The 21,776-nt window shown below is 44.0% G+C and overlaps 3 protein-coding genes across 3 annotated transcripts; 2 read left to right on the top strand and 1 right to left on the bottom strand.

Moving 5' to 3' along the window:
* The first annotated feature begins 4,042 nt into the window (after positions 1-4,042).
* Positions 4,043-7,681, top strand: LOC139412885 (chromosome alignment-maintaining phosphoprotein 1-like). Its single transcript, XM_071159706.1, has 2 exons — positions 4,043-4,212; positions 4,607-7,681. Exon 2 carries the CDS (start codon positions 4,620-4,622, stop codon positions 5,808-5,810), a length of 1,191 nt encoding a protein of 396 aa, XP_071015807.1. The 5' UTR covers positions 4,043-4,212; positions 4,607-4,619; the 3' UTR covers positions 5,811-7,681.
* On the top strand, positions 7,474-12,194 carry LOC139412886 (P2Y purinoceptor 8-like). Its single transcript, XM_071159707.1, has 3 exons — positions 7,474-7,681; positions 10,633-10,970; positions 11,176-12,194. The coding sequence occupies exons 2-3, from the start codon at positions 10,725-10,727 to the stop codon at positions 11,977-11,979; spliced, it is 1,050 nt and encodes a 349-aa protein (XP_071015808.1). The 5' UTR covers positions 7,474-7,681; positions 10,633-10,724; the 3' UTR covers positions 11,980-12,194.
* Positions 12,195-12,196: 2 nt separating this feature from the next.
* LOC139412884 (protein FAM171B-like) lies at positions 12,197-20,949 on the bottom strand. Its single transcript, XM_071159704.1, has 8 exons — positions 20,603-20,949; positions 18,952-19,185; positions 17,893-17,985; positions 17,584-17,742; positions 16,969-17,139; positions 16,300-16,416; positions 16,000-16,123; positions 12,197-15,713 (listed from the first exon to the last, which is right to left on the bottom strand). Exons 1-8 carry the CDS (start codon positions 20,811-20,813, stop codon positions 14,378-14,380), a joined length of 2,445 nt encoding a protein of 814 aa, XP_071015805.1. The 5' UTR covers positions 20,814-20,949; the 3' UTR covers positions 12,197-14,377.
* Between the last annotated feature and the right edge of the window lie 827 nt (positions 20,950-21,776).

Here is a 21,776-nt window from a genome sequence, read left to right as displayed (position 1 = left end):
CCTGTTTGCCAGTTCAACTCTTTGCTGAGTTACGAGGTACATTAAATGGCCATGGGTTTGTCTAGGATTGAAAGTGTGAGTAGAGGTGTGTGTGTGTGTGTGGTTGAGGGGTAAACTGAGAAATCTAGAGCTTAAATGTGTGATATTGCCCAGCACTCATTGTTTACAATAATGTCAAGGCACCATGCTCCTTCTGTTCAACTTCTCCTAACCAGTCTCTCAACCACAACTCTTTCTGTTCCACCTTTCACACATTCTTACTCTGTATCTGGGTCGTTTCTCACATTTGAGAGGAAGTGATGGGGAAATAAGAGGCTGGGAAATACCAAAGACTACAAAATGTCCACCCTGTTTGATTTTTGTGATGTTTAATTGATACAACTTTTATTGGAGATTTACACATTTGGAGCAAAAGGAATCACAAGGAAAAATCAAAGCTGCATTTCATTCTGAAAACCTGTCCCCTCTGTTTGTCCCTCTATCCTAACAGTTGACTATTTCAAAATGTCTAAAGTACTGAATGGCACTGCCCATGCTAAAGGAGCTTTTGGGCACTAGAGTCCTCTATCTATCTCTATGAGAAAGCCCTCAGTGGTGTGTCAAAGCAGCCATTAGTGCACATACATAAAGATAGGTTAAAGATTTTCTACCTTCATGGTGGAAACCTAAATATCACTTGAGCCGTGTTCGAATACTCATACTAACCGCATTAACCATACTATTTGTGAGGTGAATTGAGTATATAGTAGCGTATTGGTCATAGTATGGATATAGTTAGTATGCCAAAAGTTCCCGGATGTCGTACTAAATTCGCCAAAATATGAAGTATACAACGCAGAGGACTGTTTCCGTACTTTAGGGCCCATAATGCAATTCTTCAGGAAATGGGCATGGCTTCACATCGTTTTCCGATATGAAGATAATGGCGGAAAAAATGCAGCCGAAGTACGAGAGCGGATACAAATTCATTGCTTTAACTATTTAAGACAAATGTTAAGAAAATGTTGAGCAATGTAATAAAGTAATGATTTTTCAAATAAGTTACTTTACATGTTATGTTGGCTGACAATTTGTTAGCTATGCTGTCCTTACGAACCATATTGCATATCATTACAGCAGTATGCTAGCTACCTACCTCACGTTAATTGGCTACTAACTTATGCATCAAACTTGCCAGTATATTAACTATAGGCTAACTAACTAACTACCCAATGTTTATTGACGTCATTCTTAGCTTAGCTATATGGTACAGTCGTTGTGCGTTCTCAATGGACATTCGGGTGCTTTCATGAATTCGCTCTGGCTATCTACTCTGACTTCAAAGGATCCCTTCTGAGTGGTGCCTAGTGTGCTTATGTCTGCATAACGAGGAGGTAAAAAAAAGAAAATTGCAACTTCGGACTATTTCTGGTCTAGTGTTTGATGACAGAAGAATACACTGCCCAGCCGTACACAATTAGAAAGAGGAGTTTCTCATGATTAAAATGGTGTCCAATTAAAAAATAAAATCTAAATATACACATTACAAGAAATTTGACGAAATAGACAGACAAACCTACAGTGGGGCAAAAAAGTATTTAGTCAGCCACCAATTGTGCAAGTTCTCCCACTTAAAAAGATGAGAGGCCTGTAATTTTCATCATTAGGTACACTTCAACTATGACAGACAAAATGAGAAAAAAAATCCAGAAAATCACATTGTAGGATTTTTAATGAATTTATTTGCAAATTATGATGGAAAATAAGTATTTGGTCACCTACAAACAAGCAAGATTTCTGGCTCTCACAGACCTGTAACTTCTTCTTTAAGAGGCTCCTCTGTCCTCCACTCGTTACCTGTATTAATGGCACCTGTTTGAACTTGTTATCAGTATAAAAGACACCTGTCCACAACCTCAAACAGTCACACTCCACTATGACCAAGACCAAAGAGGTGTCAAAGGACACCAGAAACAAAATTGTAGACCTGCACCAGGCTGGGAAGACTGAATCTGCAATAGGTAAGCAGCTCGGTTTGAAGAAATCAACTGTGGGAGCAAATATTAGGAAATACAAGACCACTGATAATCTCCCTTGATCTAGGGCTCCACGCAAGATCTCACCCCGTGGGTTCAAAATGATCACAAGAACGGTGAGCAAAAATCACAGAACCACACGGGGGGACCTAGTGAATGACCTGCAGAGAGCTGGGACCAAAGTAACAAAGCCTACCATCAGCAAGGGCATTGAAGATGAAACGTGGCTGGGTCTTTCAGCATGACAATGATCCCAAACAACGAAGGAGTGGCTTCGTAAGAAGCATTTCAAGGTCCTGGAGTGGCCTAGCCAGTCTCCAGATCTCAACCCCATAGAAAATCTTTGGAGGGAGTTGAAAGTCCGTGTTGCCCAGCAACATCCCCAAAACATCACTGCTCTAGAGGAGATCTGCATGGAGGAATGGGCCAAAATACCAGCGAGTGTGTGAAAACCTTGTGAAGACTTACAGAAAACGTTTGACCTCTGTCATTGCCAATAAAGGGTATATAACAAAGTATTGAGAAACTTTTGTTATTGACCAAATACTTATTTTTCACCATAATTTGCAAATAAATTCATTAAAAATCCTACAATGTGATTTTTTTTCTCATTTTGTCTGTCATAGTTGAAGTGTACCTATGATGAAAATTGCAGGCCTCTCATCTTTTTAAGTGGGAAAACTTGCACAATTGGTGGCTGACTAAATACTTTTTTGCCCCACTGTATATTTCCCTATAGGAAACAATGGGACAACCTCAGAGTTCCATGAGTAATATTTTGTTGTTGTTTACATTTTAACTACAAACAACATGTCTCATTGCCAACAATAGCAAAGCAGGCATTGTGACTTAAAATGTTCGGAAGGCGAGTTGGTGCTCAATAGAACTAATAGGAGCTGGCAGGGTGAAAAATGCCCTAAAATAAGGCCTGTTTTTTCGTGATTACTTCAAAACTACAGCAAGCAGCTGGGACATATAGTAAAACTATGAAACTGGGCTCTATGACGGATGTGATGAACTAGTTATCAGAAAAAAAAGCATTGTTAAAAATGTCATGTGTCCAGCCTATTACAGTCACCAACACTCTGGATAACATGAACACTGCCGAACCAGGTCTGCTAAGGCCTAAAATGGTCAAAGTGTACTCATTTGTGTCTGGAAGTAGCTAGCAAGCTAGCCAACGTTAGCTTGGGTTCCATTGTAAGGTCAGAACGCTCAAATCAACCCTACTCCTTGGCCCGAGCATCTAGTGTGTGCTCCAAGTGCAAAAAACGCTCTGAATTTACAAAAGGGACAATCTGACAACACTCTGAATTTACAAGCACACTCTGGCACTGAATTTAAGAACACACCCGAATTCGTAAAATGTCTAACAAGTCATTTGTTACGCTAGCTAGCTAGCTAGCTAGCAAGAGGTTGCATCGCAACAGCATCAACTTCCGGTAGACAGGTGAAGAACTACTACGCTCAATTGAAAGGATACTGTTTGTTTACAGTATGCTAAAATGAACTAATAGTATATACTCATTAAGTATGTAGTACACCGTATATGTTAGCATGGGTTTTCAAACACAGCTTTGGTGCTTGCCCCAGTTTACTCTATTTACAAAACGCCGACAAGGTGCATTTCCTTGGCTGCAAACCACCAGTTTCAACTATTTTCCAAGACTACATCGTATTACGAAAATTGGTGGAATTCGCCTCCTTACACGAGAATTGCGTATTGAACGGCACTCAGATATGCGAGGCTCATTTCAGCAAATAATGTTTTCGACTCCATACACTGAAAAAGAGATTGTTGTGGGATGACGCGGTTCCTACGATTTATCCCAGCGATAGCCCGAGCAGAACCGATACTTCTTCACCTTATGTTAGCCAAAAGGACGAGAAGAAGCAACACAAACCGAACCAAGAAGTTCAGGATAGACCACGCATGGATTATTATGTTATACAGAACAGCAGGGAGCCGAAACGGTGAGTAGAGAGTTAATGATGGAGGCTACGTCACGTCAACGTGCTGAGCGTCACTTCTGATTAGCCAAGGAAAGGCTCCCGAGGAAAAACTGTTACATTATAGCAGATTTTTGCTATTTCATCAAATTATTCCGCAAAATGTAAACGAACAGCAATCAGGCATAGTCTATCTAGTCACGGAAATATGGAATGTGTGTTTCATTGGCTTTTTGAGAATTGATAGGTGAGTTAAAATGTACATTTTCGAACGAACTATGTGCTATTGTTTACACAGTAAACTAGCTTGAGTTCGGCTAAATCAATTTGGGAATGAACTAGCATACTTTCATTCTGTGAACATGGTTGGAATTATGCCTCTACAATGTCGGATGTGAATCTAGATTAAACTAGTGTCAGATGTTGACAACTGCACACTCAATGTTGTTAGTGACATAGATTTCCTGATGTACAGATGTGCTACAATGCTAGCTTGTAAATTTGTATGCATTTGGACAACTGTGAAATTACGTTGTCATTACTGATGTATTGTACTTCTGTATTACATACATTCAGTCTTATTCAAATAAACAATAATCAATCATTAAAACGGCAAGTTTTTCACTCCCCTCTGTGTCCAGTGAGCTCCAGTCAATGGAAGCCGTGATGGAGGTTAAGGAGTCAGAGACAGCCATGGCGGGTTTTGAGGAGTCAACGGAAGCCACAATAGACGTTAAGGAGTCAATTTCAGCCGCAATGGACGTGAAGGAGTCCATGTCAGCCATGATGGAAGTTAATGAGTCAGAGTCAAAAGAAGCCGTTGTGGACATTAAGGAATCACAGGGAGCTGTTATGGAACTCAAGAGGCAGTCTTCCTCCTCTGGCGGCCAGGGGCGGGACAGAGACCGGGAGTCGGACAGCTATCTCCAGCACCTCCAGTGTCCCCACTGTCTGCTCCAGTGTAAGAGCCACTGCAGCTACCTCATCCACATCGCTAAGATCCATCCAAGCCGCCTGGATGACACGCCTGTGGGTCGCCTGGGCAACGCCATCTTCTACCAGCGCACGGCACGGCTGTTCCACTGCAGCTTGTGTTTCCACACGGCCAGGGAGTTCCCTCGCCTCTACGACCACCTGCTCACCTGCCACTGCCTCTCTGGGAAGGGCCAGGGTGAGGAGGGAGAAGGGGATGAGCGTAGGGGGGAGGGGGGAGAAGAACAGGAAGGTATCAGTGTAGATGTGCTGTCAAAAGACAGTAGTCATCCTCTCAGTGAGCCCAAGGCAGAAGAGGAGGATGAGGACAAAGGAGGAGCGAAGAAAGAGGAAGGTAGGAAAAGAGGACTAGAGGAGATGGAGGAAGGCGAGGATAACGAAGAGGACTCCCGCTCAGCCGGCAGCCCCATGAAACGAAATAGAAGCTCTACAGCAGGCAGTGAGGAAGATGATCATGATGAAGAGGAAGAGGAGCTACAGACCAACAACAACAAAAAAAGTGACAAACACAAAAAGCAGGAAGAGGCCTTCCTTACCAAATATATCCAGCGCCAGGGGGGTCGCTACAACTGTCGCCTGTGCGGCAAGCGCTCCAAGATGAAGGGCCATGCCATCTACCACGTGAGCTACAAGCACGACGTGCCCAAACCTTACTGCTGTAAAGAGTGTAGCAAGGCCTTCATACTAGAGTATTCGCTACTCAACCATATCTACCACAACCACAGACAGGGCATGTACCGCTGCCTCTTCTGCCCCTTCAGCTCTGACGTGGTGTGGGGCATAAAACGTCATGGCAACCGCTGCAATGCCCGAAGCGGGGAGGAGGGGGAGGGCAGCAATGGAGAAGAGTGATTGGTTAATGGTTGCTAACACATACTTTACCTTGGTAATCAGGAGAAGGGACATTACAGCCAGGCCTACATTATCTAGGTTCTACAATCTCTTTGCATTGTGCATCTACTAGGCTAGTAACCCTAGGTACAGTAGATTCCACTGTCACAGAGGTGTAGATTCTCAGTGAAGTATGTATTTACTTCCTCTGTACACACAGTGATGAAGAATGAGGTACTGTGTCATTCTGTTGACTTTTCCTGATATACGTCTGTGGAGCAGATGGACTCAAATGTAGAATATGTACTTTGTGAACTCGCAAACAGCCGTAATATGTACATGACAGCAGTTGATGACTCATAATGCTACACAATGAAACTATCAACTGACAAAACATGTTTTTTGTGTATTTTTTTACCTGCCTTTGTATTATCTTTATTACTTGGGATGTGTTTGTATCTTGGAAAACAATACAATAAAAAGAATACAAATTTTTGGTACAATTTAGCGGACTTCTTCTGCCATAGAAGTCGAGACACACACCCACACCTGCAGCACAGGAGGTGGGAAACCAACAGTTTGCATCCTGTGCTGCAGGTGTGTGTGATTTTGGGCTGTTCCTTACACCTCTCCACTGTGATTTCCTAAACTAACAACGGCTTTTTGATGTGAGTAGGCTACAGCAGCGTCTCACAACCCATTCTTGTATTTCATACTCTGAACAAAAACAAACGCCTCATGTACAGTGTTCGGTTTCATGTGCTGAAATAAAAAATCTCAGAAATGTTCCATATGCACAAAAAGTTTATTTCTCTCAGATTTTGTGCACAAATTTGTTTACATCCCTGTTAGTGACTATTTCTCCTTTGCCACGATTATCCATCCACCTCACAGGTGTGGCATATCAAGAAGCTGATTAAACAGCATGATTATTACACAGGTGCACCTTGTGCTGGGGACAATAAAAGGCAAGTTCTGTCAAACAACACAATGCCACAAATGTCTCAAGTTTTGATGGAGTGTACAATTAGCATGCTGACTGCAGGAATGTCCACCAGAGCTTTTTTCCAGAGAAAGGAATGGTAATTTCTCTACCATAAGCTGCCTCCAATGTCGTTTTAGAGAATTTGGCAGTATGTCCAACCGACCTCACAACCGCAGACCACGTGTAACCACACCAGCCCAGGACCTTCACATCCGACATCTTCATCTGCGGGATGTCTGAAGGTGTGTGTGGTGGGTGCTGAGGAGTATTTCTGTCTGTAATTACGAAAAACTCATTTTGATTGGCTTGAGCTTGGCTCCTCAGTGGGTTGGCCTGGCTGCCAAGTGGGTGGGCCTATGCCCTCCCAGGACCACCCATGGCTGCGCCCTTACCCAGTCATGTGAAATCCATAGATTAGGGCCTAATAAATGTATTTCAATTGACTGAATATCTTATATGAACTGTAACTTAGTAAAATATTTGAAATTGTTGCATGTTTCAAATATATTTTTGTTCATTATATATTTTGTATTAAACAGTACTATATTGGTGATATGAGAGGACAATACTTTTGCATAGTAGTAAGATGTGTATTTCATTTAAGAACAGGGAGTAAAGGTACAGTAGGTGGTTTCCTTTCTGTCTCCACCAACTGTTGTGTTCAGCTACAAGTATTTTCCTTTGCAGTGACACAGATAGTGCCTTTTCACCACAAGTGTCAACAGCATGCAACCTGATACACTACAGGCACATGTTCAGTTCCTTAGTGGTGAGTGATAGCGAACCAACATCATTGTCATTGAGCAGGACACAGAACAAATCATTTCTACCACATTTCCTGTGTGATATGGCTGATTACCCACTTGAATGTAGCAGCACTGACAGTGCGCATCACATGTGCATAAAGGTAAGTCACCAACAATACATTTCATTAATCAGTTTAGATTTTACAGATCAAATTTCTTCCATGTAGATGTTAGCTTAAGTGTTATGTTTAATTCTTGGTCACAGTTGTATTTCTATAGTTGTTAAATCACTGACACTAGCTAGTTTTCCATCCGATTGGCGACAGATTTTCATGCGAAAAACAACGTTTTTTTTCTTCTTTTTTTCATAAAACCATATTTACTTGTTGCAAATAAAAAGGCTGTGCGTCGTGACGTGGTGCACATAAAAATACCATTTGCGGTTAAATTCCCATGTACCGAATAAAAAATACAACTTAAATGGGTTTCCATCACATTTTTAACTCTACTGGTGGGTTTCTCACACAATTGTTTGCCTTATATAGTGAGTGTGCCCACTCTGGTATAGGCACATGCGCTACAAAAATCTTTCAAACTGGAAACACATATCTCCCTCACTAGCTTTAAGCACCAGCTGTCAGAGCAGCTCATAGATCACTGCACCTGTACATAGCCCATCTATAAATAGCCCAAACAACTACCTCTTCCTCTACTGTATTTATTTATTTTGCTCCTTTGCACCCCAGTATTTCTACTTTGCACACTCATCTACTGTCAAATCTACCATTCCAGTGTTTTAATTGCTATATTGTATTTACTTCGCCACCATGGCCTATTTATTGCCTTTACCTCCCTTACCTCACCTCATTTGCTCACATTGTATATAGACTTATTTTTCTACAGTATTATTGACTGTATGTTTGTTTTACTCCATGTGTAACTCTGTGTTGTTATATGTGTCGAACTGATTTGCTTTATCTTGGCCAGGTCGCAGTTGTAAATGAGAACTTGTTCTCAACTTGCCTACATGGTTAAATAAAGGTGATATAAATAAAAAATTAAATATCCAACAGCGAGCAGGTCGCAGATAGCGCTGTTGTCTAGAGCGCATGTATTGCCTACATGGTAAGATTATTATGGACAAAAAAAAAATCTAGATTATTTTTATTTGTCACACGGCAGAAAGGATCATGCTCAATGCACTTAAAAAAAATCAGTTTTATTTCAATTGTATTTTTTTGTGCTATTTTCTACATTGTAGAATAATAGTGAAGACATCAAAACTATGAAATAGCACATATGGAATCATTTAGTAACCAAAAAAAGTGTTAAACAAATAAAAATAGATTTTATATTTTAGAAAAGTAGCCACCCTTTGCCTTGATGACAGCTTTGCACACTGTTGGCATTCTTTCTCTAAACACGCATACACGTGTTTAGCAGATGTTATTGCAGGTGTAGCGAAACACGGCACCCTGTGCATATCACAATTTTTATTTTATTTTTTAATTTAGATACTTGAAATCTGAAGCATTTATTTGGGCTGCAATCTGAGGTGCAGTTAACTCCAATAAACGTATCCTCGTCCTTTCCTGTGGCGGTCCTCATGAGAGCCAGTTTCATCATAGCGCTTGATGGTTTTTGCGACTGCACTTTAAGAAACTTTCAAAGTTCTTGAAATGTTCTGCATTGGCTGACCATGTCTTAAAGTAATGATGGACTTTTGTTTCTCTTTGCTTATTTGAGTTGTTCTTGCCATAATATAGACTTGGTCTTTTACCAAACAGGGCTATCTTCTGAATACCACCCCTACCACAACTGATTGGCTCAAATGCATTAAGAAGGAAAGCAATTCCACAAATTAACATTTAACAAGGCACACCTGTTAATTTAAATGCATTCCAGGTGACTACTTCATGAAGCTAGTTGAGAGAATGCCAAGAGTGTGCAAAGCGTAGCTATTTTGAAGAATCGCAAATATAAAATATATTTAGATTTGTTTCACACTTTTCTGGTTACTACATGATTACATATCTGTTATTTCATATTTTTGATGTCTTCACTATTATTCTACAATGTAGAAAATAGTAAAAATAAAGAAAAACCCTTAAATGAGTAGGTGTGTCCAAACCTTTGACCGGTACTGTAGATCTGGCCTCTCCAACCCTGTTACTGGAGAGCTACCATCCTGTTGGTTTTCTCTCCCACCAGGTTTCTGTAGAGCTACCGTCCTGTAGGTTTTTAGTCCAACCCTGTTACTGGAGAGCTACCGTCTTGTAGGTTTTCACTCCAACCCTGTTCATGGAGAGCTACCGTATTGTAGGTTTTCACTCCATCCCTGTTCCCGGAGAGCTACCGTATTGTAGGTTTTCACTCCAACCCTAATCTAGCGCACCTGATTATAATAATTAGCTAGTTGATAAACTAAATCAGTTTAGTTACAAATGGGGTTGGAGTGAAAACCCTTCGAGGGTTGGAGAGCCCCTGTACTCGATCAGGGTTTCCCAAACTTGTTCCTGGCCCCCTGGGTGCACATTTTTTTTTGTTGCCTAGCACAACACGGCTGATCCAAATAACCAATTAATCATCAAGCTTTGATTATTTGAATCAGCTGTGTAGTGCAAAAACTACACGGCCCCCTGGACCGAGTTTTGGAAACTCTGTACTAGAGAAATAGTTCAATAGCATGTAGAATACATGTAAAATACAAATAATATGTCAATAGGAAAAAGTAACTAACTTCACCTCAAGCTGTTTATGACAGTACATTTCCTGTTCCAATTTGTATTTCCACATACACAGATGTGAAATAGGCATGATGGAAAGACCCATGTGAGCATTACAATAACTTCCCCCCTTAAGGGAACATCAGGGGCTTTCTCCAGTTGTAGTCACAGTGTGAATAGTGAAACTAGTGTAACGTTAGTATAGTGTGAGGGGAAAACATTGTTCGTCTTTCACATGGATGAATTGGCATCACACTGTTTCTGCATTCGACAACACTACTCTCTCATTGCCTAACCAATATCTTTCACTTCCTCTAACATAGTGTGGTTTTGGTGTATTCAAATGAAATATATAACACTCTCTTTTCTTCCCTTATCATTCCCAGTGATGCTTGTACACCAACCTAAGTGACAGGAGCGGTCACCCTGGTCAACTCCCCCTGTTGCTGTGGTCAAGTTACTGTTGTGGTCATTCACGATGAACATCTCAGTTGAGGTGGCCAGATGTGTCAACAATGCCACCCTGGAGATGCTGGTCAGTCCTGTGATGACCGTGGCTGTGCCTGTTATTTACCTGTCTGTGTTTGTGTGCAGTACGCCCTGCAACCTGCTGTCTCTGGTAGCACTGCTGAATGTCCATTACAAACGCCACACTCCCACGTCTGTGTTTGCCATCAACCTGTCGCTGGCAGACCTGCTCTACAGCGCCTTCCTGCCCCTACAGGTGAGTCACTGCCACTACAGGTAACACACAGCGCAGTCATGCTGTAAGTGCCAAGCACAAAGTTGTCTCTGGCACCGGTTACAACTAATCTGCACTGTTATTGCTGTCACATGTCACAAAGTTTCCAAATAAACTTTTCCGTTCTAGTTGGACATAGCTAATATTTGATGACCACTAAGCCCATCTCTCTCTCTCTCTCTCTCAGGTGTTGTACCACCTGTGGGGTAATGACTGGCCGTGGGGCGCTGCCCTCTGTGGCCTCACCACCACAGCCCTCAACTGCAACATGCATTGCTCTGTCCTCACCACCTGTGCCATCGCGCTCGAGCGCTACTGCGGTGTCGTACGCCCGCTACGCACCAAACACTGGCGCACCGCCCGGAGAGCCACCATCACCTGCGTCCTCATCTGGGCATTTGTTCTGATTACTCAGACACCCTTGCTCCTCCGTGACCTCACCCTCCGGGTCGTCGAGCTAAACATCACGACCTGCTTCGACGTGCTTCCACGTAAACTGTTCATTCACCAATCAGTAGCCTATCTCTACTTCCTAGTGGTTCTGCTGATGTTCTACGTGTTGCCTTTAGTCGTCCTGGTCAGCTGCTACGTTGCCGTGGCCAGAGGCCTGCACAGGTCATTGCCGACGGCAGCTGAAGGCAGTGATGGTAAGATGGAAGTGTTGTCAAGGCGACGGGCTCAGACCACAGTCGCCTTGGCAACCCTGTGCTTTGTGGTGTGTTACCTACCAACCATCACCCTTCATGGCCTGCACGTAGTCTTCCACACCCAGGGCAAGAGCCTGTACAGATACTATAAACTAGCGCTGAGCATCAACAGCCTCAACTGCTGCTTTGACCCGTTTGTGTACTACTTTGCGTCGAGGGAGTTCCGTCTGGCTCTGAGGAGGCTGCTGGGGCGGTGTGTCCCACTGGGAGAGGGGGAGGAGCTTGGGACCTCTGAGCTGGTGTCCATGACTGGGGAGCCTAGGGAATCTAAGGGCCACTACTAGGCTGTAGTTGATCACTAGATAGTCATGCTGGAATGGACTCAGTATGCAGATGCCATAGCAAAATACCCAAACTCTATTTTGTTATTTTATGGACAGACCCTGTGTGGTCTTCATTATAAAGCAGTTTATGCAATTGTTGTCAATGCTCATTTTTATAGTTATTCTGCCTTCATTCCGTTGACATTTATTATTGAATAAATATTAGACATGCATAATCTTGGTATCAAGTGAGTTTATTACTTAGGCATTGATAAGTGCACAAAAAGGCAGACTAATCACACTACTGTAATATACTGACGTAATCAACACAAGAAATGCCCGTTTCAAAAGCCTGAATGCCAGTTAATGTTAAATGAATACGGACAGTAGAAATACACTACATTACAATGATATAAATACAAGGAAATACATTCAGTGAAGGCCACTTTGAAAAGGATGGGCCAGTGGGGTCTGTTTTGTCTCTGAGAAATATTATTACATACTATACTTTATACAATTCTCCAACGGTTGAAACATCTTGTTTTTCATAACCTTCATCAGTGGCGACAACAACAACAACAACATGATCAGCATTCAATCATTTTAAGCTTCATAAATCATCGCCGCATTCGTCAGGTGTATAACTTGCGCTGCTACATTTAGAAGGTACAAGTTGCTACGTCGTCAAGCTTTTTACACCCCGGATCACATTTGAACCTATTCATCGCACCAAAGCTAACATACAAAAATGTAACAAACCTCCGAAGGAAAGCACATACACTAAAGCTTGGGTTTATGAATAGCGATGATGGCTCAAAAAAGCATATCTTTCTTCTTCACTCTGAGAAGCATTCTCATTCTCTCGGAACATTTTTCGTCGCAGTTGCTGAGAAAGGATAGGACGATGTATGCATACATACATAAAAATACACGATCACACATACTAGATCATATGCTTGAGTATGTACATACCAAATAAAGCTATTCATGTACAGTATTTATCCTCATACACACTGAAGGACTGTCGTGTGTGATGTCACACCACGAGGAAGACTAAATATGGGCAAAATATGAATGTTGTTTCAAATTTAGCAGCAGGACGACTGATATCGCTGGTCAGATCATTTTCAGGAGGAGATTGTGTGCTTCACCAAATGTATCAGTCCATCACAGCAATATAGTTTGTGTTCATTTGAAATACCACCTCACTTTTTACAAAAAAAAAAAAAAAAAAACATTTGAGTGCTTTCATTTATTTGAGTGTTTTATGTTACGCTTATTACGTTCTCATTGCAGTGGGTTCTAACCAATCAAATTATATTATGTGTATCATTCCCAATTGTGCTCCAATGCATCACAAACAGGCAAATGAAAGTGTTCTGTGCTTTTTAGACTGAACAATGAAAGCTTAAACTGACCACCTCCCCATACTCCATCTGTATGTAAGGACAGCGATGTGTTGTGTAAGATCTGCTCGTGGAACAGGAATCATTGAACATCAACATTAACTATTTGAAGAAGAATATGTTAAAGTAATACATGACTGGATTAGTATCTCTCAGACTTAATGTCCCTAAGAAGAGAATCCTTTCCATTGTCTTCACACTACAAGTCAAATACACATACTTTCCTCTTTTCATACACAACATTTTACTTTATACCTTTCATGCATTCTCAAAGAAATAATGGTATTTCCCCCTTAATAGAGGTGTAAAGATTACCTCTAAAAGGGACAGCTGTGAATCAGTGTCTAGTTTATAAACAGAGCGATAGACAGATGGCTGGGTACAGCCAGTCTTAAACGCTGTGAGCAGAGCAGGCAATGGTGTTAATATTGATTTCCTGTAAAGGCAGGCAATCACGGTGGGTAAGTCTCAGTGTTCTGTACAGGAGGACTGTATCACTGTCCGTCTCTGCTGCCAGATCTCATCGGCTCAGCCCAATACAGCCCTCTATCCTCTCTAATTACCCTTCATTATCTCGCTATACAGTATCTCTAACTCCTCATCGCAGGCAGTGTAAAGAACACATCTTCTTTGACGCAGATGCCAGGAATGAGACGATCTGAAGCCATACTACTGCTGTGTCCACTAGCATCTATCTAACTATTCCTTTTAGAAGGACTGGAGCATACACATCCATCAAACCACAGAAAACGCTTTAACATCGCCGTCCATTGTCTCAGCCGTCCGTCAACATACGACCCCTATAGGAAAACAATCAACAATAAACTCAATCCCTTCTTGACAGATTCAACCTTTCTGTAACCATCACAGCCAATTCAGGAAAAAGCACTGACCATGCAACTGGACATGAAACATGCCCATTAACTACTGAATGCCAATAATGTCAATACACTTCCAGAATTGACTGGTAATGAAATAAGTCCCATCCCAGTCCATCTCTGGTGAGCAGTGCCTTAGCTCCGTTTGACCAGAGGCCTCTCTTCTCTGACATGGTGCCTGGCGCTTCTCTTCTCGGCCCTCCCCTTCTCCCTCACCTTCCTCAGCCTGCGTGGGGGTGGTGTTCCCCTCGACTCACTGTCCTCCTGTGCACTGGACGTGTCCATTCCGTCCCGCTCCTCCGGGATATTGGGAATGGCCCCGCTGCTCCCGTCCAGAATGTTCCTCAGGTAGGGGTCTTCAGGGGTGCAGGTGGCGGTGGTGCCGCTCTCACTGCTGCTCAGGTCCTGATCCTCGCTGTAGCGCCCTCTGCTGTGATGGGGGAACGAGCCCCGGATGGAAGGCCTCTCTCGCTCCGCCTCCCTCACACTCTGCTGGGGCTCATTCATGTCCACGCCAGAGTCCAGGCTGGTGTCGTTGCTGCTGGGGGGCCGTGGGTGGCGTCCCTGGAGCTCTATGATGGAGTGGCGGACCGAGGCGGCTGGTTTCCCATCCAGGGAGACGAACCAGGCCCTGGGGTGAGGCGACGAGGCCTTGCCTCGGGTCAGCTCCAGGAGTGTACGCTCTGATATCCCCTGGAGTTCACTGGGGCCCCCCATCCCACTGCTGAAGGCCCTCATTCCAGCTGCCTCGTTCAGAGTACCGGGGACGGAAACAGAGGACTCCGGGAGGCTGCTGTAACGGCCCCATGCCCCAGGAGTACAGGCTGGGCCTTGGGGAGTGGTCTCCAGGGCCTGGGGCTGGTCCTGGCCGCCCTGCTGGGGGTTGGCTCCCTGGGCATGGTGGGGGTTCTTAGGGAGGGTCTGGGTGTAGCTGTCATGACCGCCCTGCTCAGAGTGGGAGTGGGTGTCATAGGCTCCTCCGTTACGGGGGAAGGTGGCCGACTTGCAGCCTGATCCTTGCTGCTCCCCACCCTGGCAGCTGAAGCGCTCCGGGGCCTGGAGGATGGCCACAGGCTGGTTGTAAAGGTGGAGCAGCTGAGCACCTCCACCCAGGTGGGCTCTGTTCTGCTCCTCGCTGGACCTCTCCCTCAGCCTGGCCACCTCCTCACTGTTGATGTAGTGGTGTGATGCCTGGGGTCCCTTGGCCCCGCTCCCCACATTTTCATACAGGAGGGCGGACCCACGCCCGGGGTCTTCCACATAGATGTTGTAGTTGGCTTTGTTGTGCCTGGGGGTGGAGGGGTCACACTGGACGCTGCGCGAGGCCAGGCCATGGGCTCTGTCTCCGGGGTGGAAGGACATCATGGCATGGCCCTCCTCCATGTGGGTGGAGGTGGTCTGGTCCTTCTTCAGAGCGGACCGCTTCGAGAACCGTGCTCTCCTCCTCGGCCCACGAGAGGAACCGGAACCTCTGCAGATGATAGTCAACACAGCAGGTTGATTGAGAAGCAGAGAAGGTAGTCAATACCCAGTGGGTCTTTTGGGGGATCTTTGTTATGTGTATGTTTAACTTCATATAATCAGCATTTGTGTCAATCATTTGTAGAACAATCCTGGCCATTCAAATGTTTTAAATTGTATAACTAACTGTAAACATTTTGTACAACCCCCTTCGCCCCACACACCCCCATCTGTGAAATTTCCAGCTGCAGTTGACACACAATCAGTAACGTTAGTTAATTAGGTTGGTCTCTTACCCACATTGACACAGCAGCACAGCCAGAAACCCCAAGACTATAACCAGAGTCCCACCCAGTATTCCTACGAGCAGGTAGGTGTGGTAGGAGAGGAATTCCATTGAGCTGGCATGGCCCATATAACCTAGACAGGTACAGACAGAGATGAGTTGATTATATTATGTTGATTGTGGTCAATATGTTCTCAAAGAAAAGTAAGCCATGTTTGAAGACAATACTAAGAGTGAGACTCCATCATTTAGTTCATTTGTAACATTCAATTCACGAAAACTTCATTTTGGATCGTTACAATCGTTATACCGTTGGAGGAGGGTAGGGGTGCAGCGATCCAGTAACCCAGGTGAGAAGCAATGTAGGTCCAGACCAGATGATCTCCAACCAACTTCACTATCCCCAGACCCTGGTTCTCCCAAGCACCTGGAGGACGAAACATTGTGAGGAAAATGTATGAAGTAAAACTTGGAAGACACAAGCAGATACTTCCAGTTCCACAAAGTAAGTGAACACAGGAAGTATTTTGTAAACAAAGCCTTTGAACAAGTTACTAAGGTAGCTCCAGTCCTAGTCCTTCTGTTGCACTAATAGCTATATTCGTAAAGAACAGGAAGGCCTGCACACTGTTCATGCTCCCAATTCTCACCTCTTTATTGACAACGTTTTGATCCAAACCGGATCTTCATCTTCGTTTTGACCAGACGAAGAGCCGGTTTGGATCGAAACAGTGTCAATAAAGAGGTGAATTGGGAGCATAAACAGTGTCAATAAAGAGGTGAATTGGGAGCATAAACAGTGTCAATAAAGAGGTGAATTGGGAGCATAAACAGTGTCAATAAAGAGGTGAATTGGGAGCATAAACAGTGTCCAGGCCTTCCTGTTCTTTACAAGTATTCTTTATTAACCCAGCGCCTGCTGTATGTTTTTAATGACGTGCGTATGACCACAAACTTCTCTAGTAGCTATATTCCCCACCTGTCTTGGTGTTGAAGTCCCAGGCAGGGAGGGTGTCCGAGGGCCTCAGGTTGGTGGTGTGTGCCAGGGGCAGGGAGATCTGGATGGGGCCTTTCACCTGGACCTCCTGACCACCAGAGTACAGCAGAGTGCTGACCGCTGCCATCGCCCGCAACTCAACACTCCTGAACACTGAACACACATACAACAGTGGAGGCTGCTGAGGGGAGGACGGCTCATAATAATGGCTGGAAGGGAGCAAATGGAATGGCATCAAACACATGGAAACCATGGAAACCATGTGTTTGATGTATTTGATACCATTCCACTAATTCCGCTCCAGCCATTACCACGAGCCCGTCCTCCCCAATTAAGATGCCACCAACCTCCTGTGACATACAAACACACGGGAGAGAATTACAACATGTCCAACGTTTAAAAATATGCAGGCTCTACAAACACTACATCATTAAAGAGGAATAGTTTTCAGCAAATGAACAGGGCTACTTCAGCTCAGAATCTTGAAGTATTCCTCAATCTTGGAAGTGTTCAATGCTTACTTTCATGTATCAATACCACCTCACATTACCATTAGTTGGTGCACTGTACTCCATGTATTCGATTTGCTGAGCCCACCTGACTTGTTGTGAATGATGCCTGGGGTGCAGTTGACACAGTCCTTGCCTAGGTGGCGCTGTGGCACGGTCAGGTAGGCCATCACTGTGGAGGTGTTACTGCCATCAGAGAGCATCAGGTGACTCTTGGGGAACTGAACGCTGGGCTGGTAGGAGATGTCTGTGGAAATAAGAAGAAAAAGACCTGATGGAGTTCATTCCCTCTACCAAAGCACTTCTGCCACAGTAGACTAAAATTGTTCAAAGAGTAAGATGTTGCATCACATTTAGGGTTATGTTGAAGTGACAGTTTCCAGATGTGTGCACATACCAGGTAACTTCCCAGTGATGAGCACGGAGTCGTCAAACAGCCAGATGTTGCCTTGGTTTTGAGGGAGCAGCGATAAGGTCACTGAGGAGAATACTGTATACACATGAGGTCAGGTCAGGTGACATTCCAGTCAGGAAATCACTAGACACTATTGAGATGTACCTTCAAAAGGGTCCCTTTGTAGTGTCATGTTCCTGTACTTCTACAAAGACACCAGTAGATGGCGACATTGAAAAGGGCTTTTTATGGTCCTGCGTGTAAGACTAGAGAGAAGGGAAGTGGCTTTTGATGACGCTGAGCATAGCTTGTACCACCAGTCACCTCTCCCTCAGTTCTTTCTTTGCCCCTCTCTCTTTATCTTTCTCTGTTCTCTCTCTCTCTTTATCTTTCTCTGTTCTCTCTCTTTCGTTCTCTCCTTTGCTCTGCCTTATTCGAGAGAGAGAGAGAGAGATAGATGATGGAGTGACAGAGAGATAGATGATGGAGTGACAGAGAGACAGAGAGAGAGACAGAGACAGAGAGAGACAGAGAGACAGAGAGAGACAGCAGCCCTAAGAGCAGCTGTCTCTTCTTACTAAATATAGCATGTCTAAATGGTGGTCAGAGTCCCCTTAACATCTTATTCAATACAGCTGCAATTAGCTGACACTAGATATGACATGGCATTATGGTGTTACATTTCAGCACAAAACGCTTGCCTCAGACTTGCTGGCTACACGTTCTATACATTGTGAGTGCATCCTGCTTCTGACAGTAAGAAATCAATACAATTAATGCAGTGTACGGCATTAAATTGTGCTTTGCTCCAACGCAAAAACAAAAACAAACACTGATGCTAATGTGCTATGTGACACAGTAGGCGAACACCTTATTTTGCTCATTGTGTCAAATCAATGCTTTAAAGGAAAGGAAACAAACAGCTATATCATTTAGTAGTTTGGGTGAACTATCCCAGTTTAAACTCTAGAATTTAGCCACACCCGACACCCATAGGTCAGCTGGTTGGGTGCTTCTCAGGGGCTCCTCCAGGTGGGGCCAGACTGTCACAGTGCTACTCACTAGGTCTCTTGGTGGTCCTCCAGGGCAACAGGGTGAGGACGTATCCCTCCATGCTAGCTACAATGGTGAGGCTGAGTCCCAGGCTGTAGGGGACCCTGAGCAGCACCTCTCCCTTCTCCCCAGTCAGGGCCTGGCTACTTAGGGTGTGGTTGACAAACACCCCCACCTGGGCCCCGCCCAGGCGCCGCCGGGTCACCTGATCCTTCACCAGGACCCTCAGGGCAAAGGGCGGCTCTGGGGAGACACAGGAAACGGGAAGTGAAACACAGGAAGTGAGGCAGTTTGTGTATTGCAATGACAAAGTAATATTAAACCTTTGTTTGTATGGCTGATTTTCTACACTAGAATTGCAGAACACTAATGTATGTTCATATAATGTACCAGTGCAGAACACAGCCTTTGTGGTGGAACAAATCATTTACAAAGCCACATACAAAGAGACAAGACACTAAAAGACCAAGGAGGTGCATTTAAAGGTGTTTTCAAAGGTTTATCTGAAGGTGTATGCCGGTGTGTGGCTTTGTGAATGCAGGGATCCCATTTAAACAGTCTCTCCTCAGATTCAGTGGCAGCTCTATGAATTATCTCAGGAACCTTAACTGCACACGGAAATGTGATGAGAGCTGAATCTGTGAGAGGTAATGAAAAATAGATCAAAGTGCTGTAGCATCTGTGAGAGGCCTTGTGCGATGTCAGACGACGTTCCCTCCCCTACAACACACACACACACACACACACACACACACACACACACACACACACACACACACACACACACACACACACACACACACACACACACACACACACACACACACACACACACACACACACACACTTCATATGCACAGCACACACCCCTGCCCCACCAACACACACACTGATACTATAGGCCAGGCCCTATTTAGCATACAAGGCTGCCCCGACAAATCAGCAACAATGATCAAATGTAGCCTATTTATAGACTACAATCTGTTTACTAATCTAATCTGATCATAGTTACTTGTGATAATAACTCTAACTAATATGATGAGGCTTAGTCAATTAAATAAAGGACTTCTGAAGCAAGGCAATGGTGAAAAAGATATGGTGTGAGTGTTCTGTACTAAAGGATTAAAACCCTGATCATTACAAGCACAGTTTCACACTGGCCATACTGATAATCCCCTAATCTCGAAAACCTTCAAATAAAATCATAACACTAAATCCGATTAGCTGCCCGGGGAATCTGTCGAGGGGACAGACTTAGATTGCAGTGAAAGTCATAAATCTTAGTAAAATACTTGATATTGAATGCGTAGGATACTCTACAATAGGTGAAGACAAAGTTGGTAAAACCGGTGTGCATAGGTTTACTGATAACCGTTCAATCGTGTACATTGTTTTAAAACATCATTGTATTTCTGCGAGGCTTCTGTATGCATTATTGTTGTAGCCTATGTTGAGTGAGATAAATACACAAAATATCATATAGGTTAATATCATCATCGTCCTATATGATATTATCAATGAGAAATTATTATCAGTTCCGTTATCATGCCCAATGTTTTATTCTCTCCACACTGAACATTTCCTCCCCACCATTTTAACATGCTGGACAGGCCCTCAAACCCGCAGCCCAACCCAAATATACCGCAAATATCTCCTGTACCTGGTGTTAGGGCAGACGGAGTCTGAACCTGAGAAAGGGCCGTCTGGCCGGTGATGGATCCGTTTGGGACAGTGGCGATGGCATTGTCCTCGGCGGCCAGCAGCGTGATTAGGCCGCCGAGGACACCACCCTCCGGCGCCGCCCTCACGACACCATCCCCGCAGGAGATCACAACCAGCGAGAAAAGCAGGTACAGGCGGTCCGCAGGCATGGCGAGAGGGAGCCGCGAACCAAAGACATAACTGCGCGAAATGAGACAGAGAAGGAGGAATGGAGGCCTAGTCTCGCCGCTTTCTTTGTCATGGAAACCTCATGGTGGAACGGAGGCAGGTAACCTAAGTATGCACAGAAAGCAGGCAGGCTGGTGGTGTTGACGCGCTGGTGCTGATGCTGTGTTTTCGGGGCGTACAACAACAGAGACGGGAGATGGTGCTGTTACATCATAGATACAACTCTACAATGCCCTCTATCGGAAATATATTTTTGTACATAAACAAAAAGATGGTAGCCTACACATGTTATACATTGATGCCAATTAAAGACACACTCTGTCAGATGTGCACAATGTAATTGTGCCCAACGAGCGGAACAATTTAAATAGAGCAAATAGATCCCATGACATTTTCACATGCAAATAGCAGAATATGTATATGTAATGTTTCTATTGCTCATGGAATGACTTTCCATGACTGCAACATTACTTTAAAACAATATTATTTGAAGATATAGCCTAACCTACATTGTATACAAAGTTATTTTATGAGGAAAAACAGATCCCTAAACAATGGAGTAGGGGCTCCCGAGTGACGCAGCGGTCTAAGGCAGCATTAGATCTCAGTGCTTGATGCGTCACTACCCTGGTTCAATTCCAGGCTGTATCACTACCGGCCGTGATTGGGAGTCCCATAGAGCTGCGCACATTTGGCCTAGTGTTGTCAGGGTTTGGCCGGTGCAGGCCATCATTGTAAATAAGCATTTGTTCTTAACTGACTTGCCTAGTTAAATAAAAAGAACAAAAATAGCCTATAGCCTTTCTGATTTTATAGCCTTTCATTTTCTGATGCCTTTTCTCAGAACTGAGTAAGACAAAAATGTGTTCATATCTGTGGGGGAAATCGAAAGGGGCCATTAATATTTTATTTGAAGCACCACAATTCTAGAAAGATAACCTGTA

The sequence above is a fragment of the Oncorhynchus clarkii genome, chromosome 7, assembly GCF_045791955.1.
Source record: "Oncorhynchus clarkii lewisi isolate Uvic-CL-2024 chromosome 7, UVic_Ocla_1.0, whole genome shotgun sequence".
Classification (NCBI taxonomy): Eukaryota; Metazoa; Chordata; class Actinopteri; order Salmoniformes; family Salmonidae; genus Oncorhynchus; species Oncorhynchus clarkii.
The sequence above is the reverse complement of the archived record's forward strand: the minus strand, read 5'-3'. Positions and strand labels throughout refer to the sequence as shown.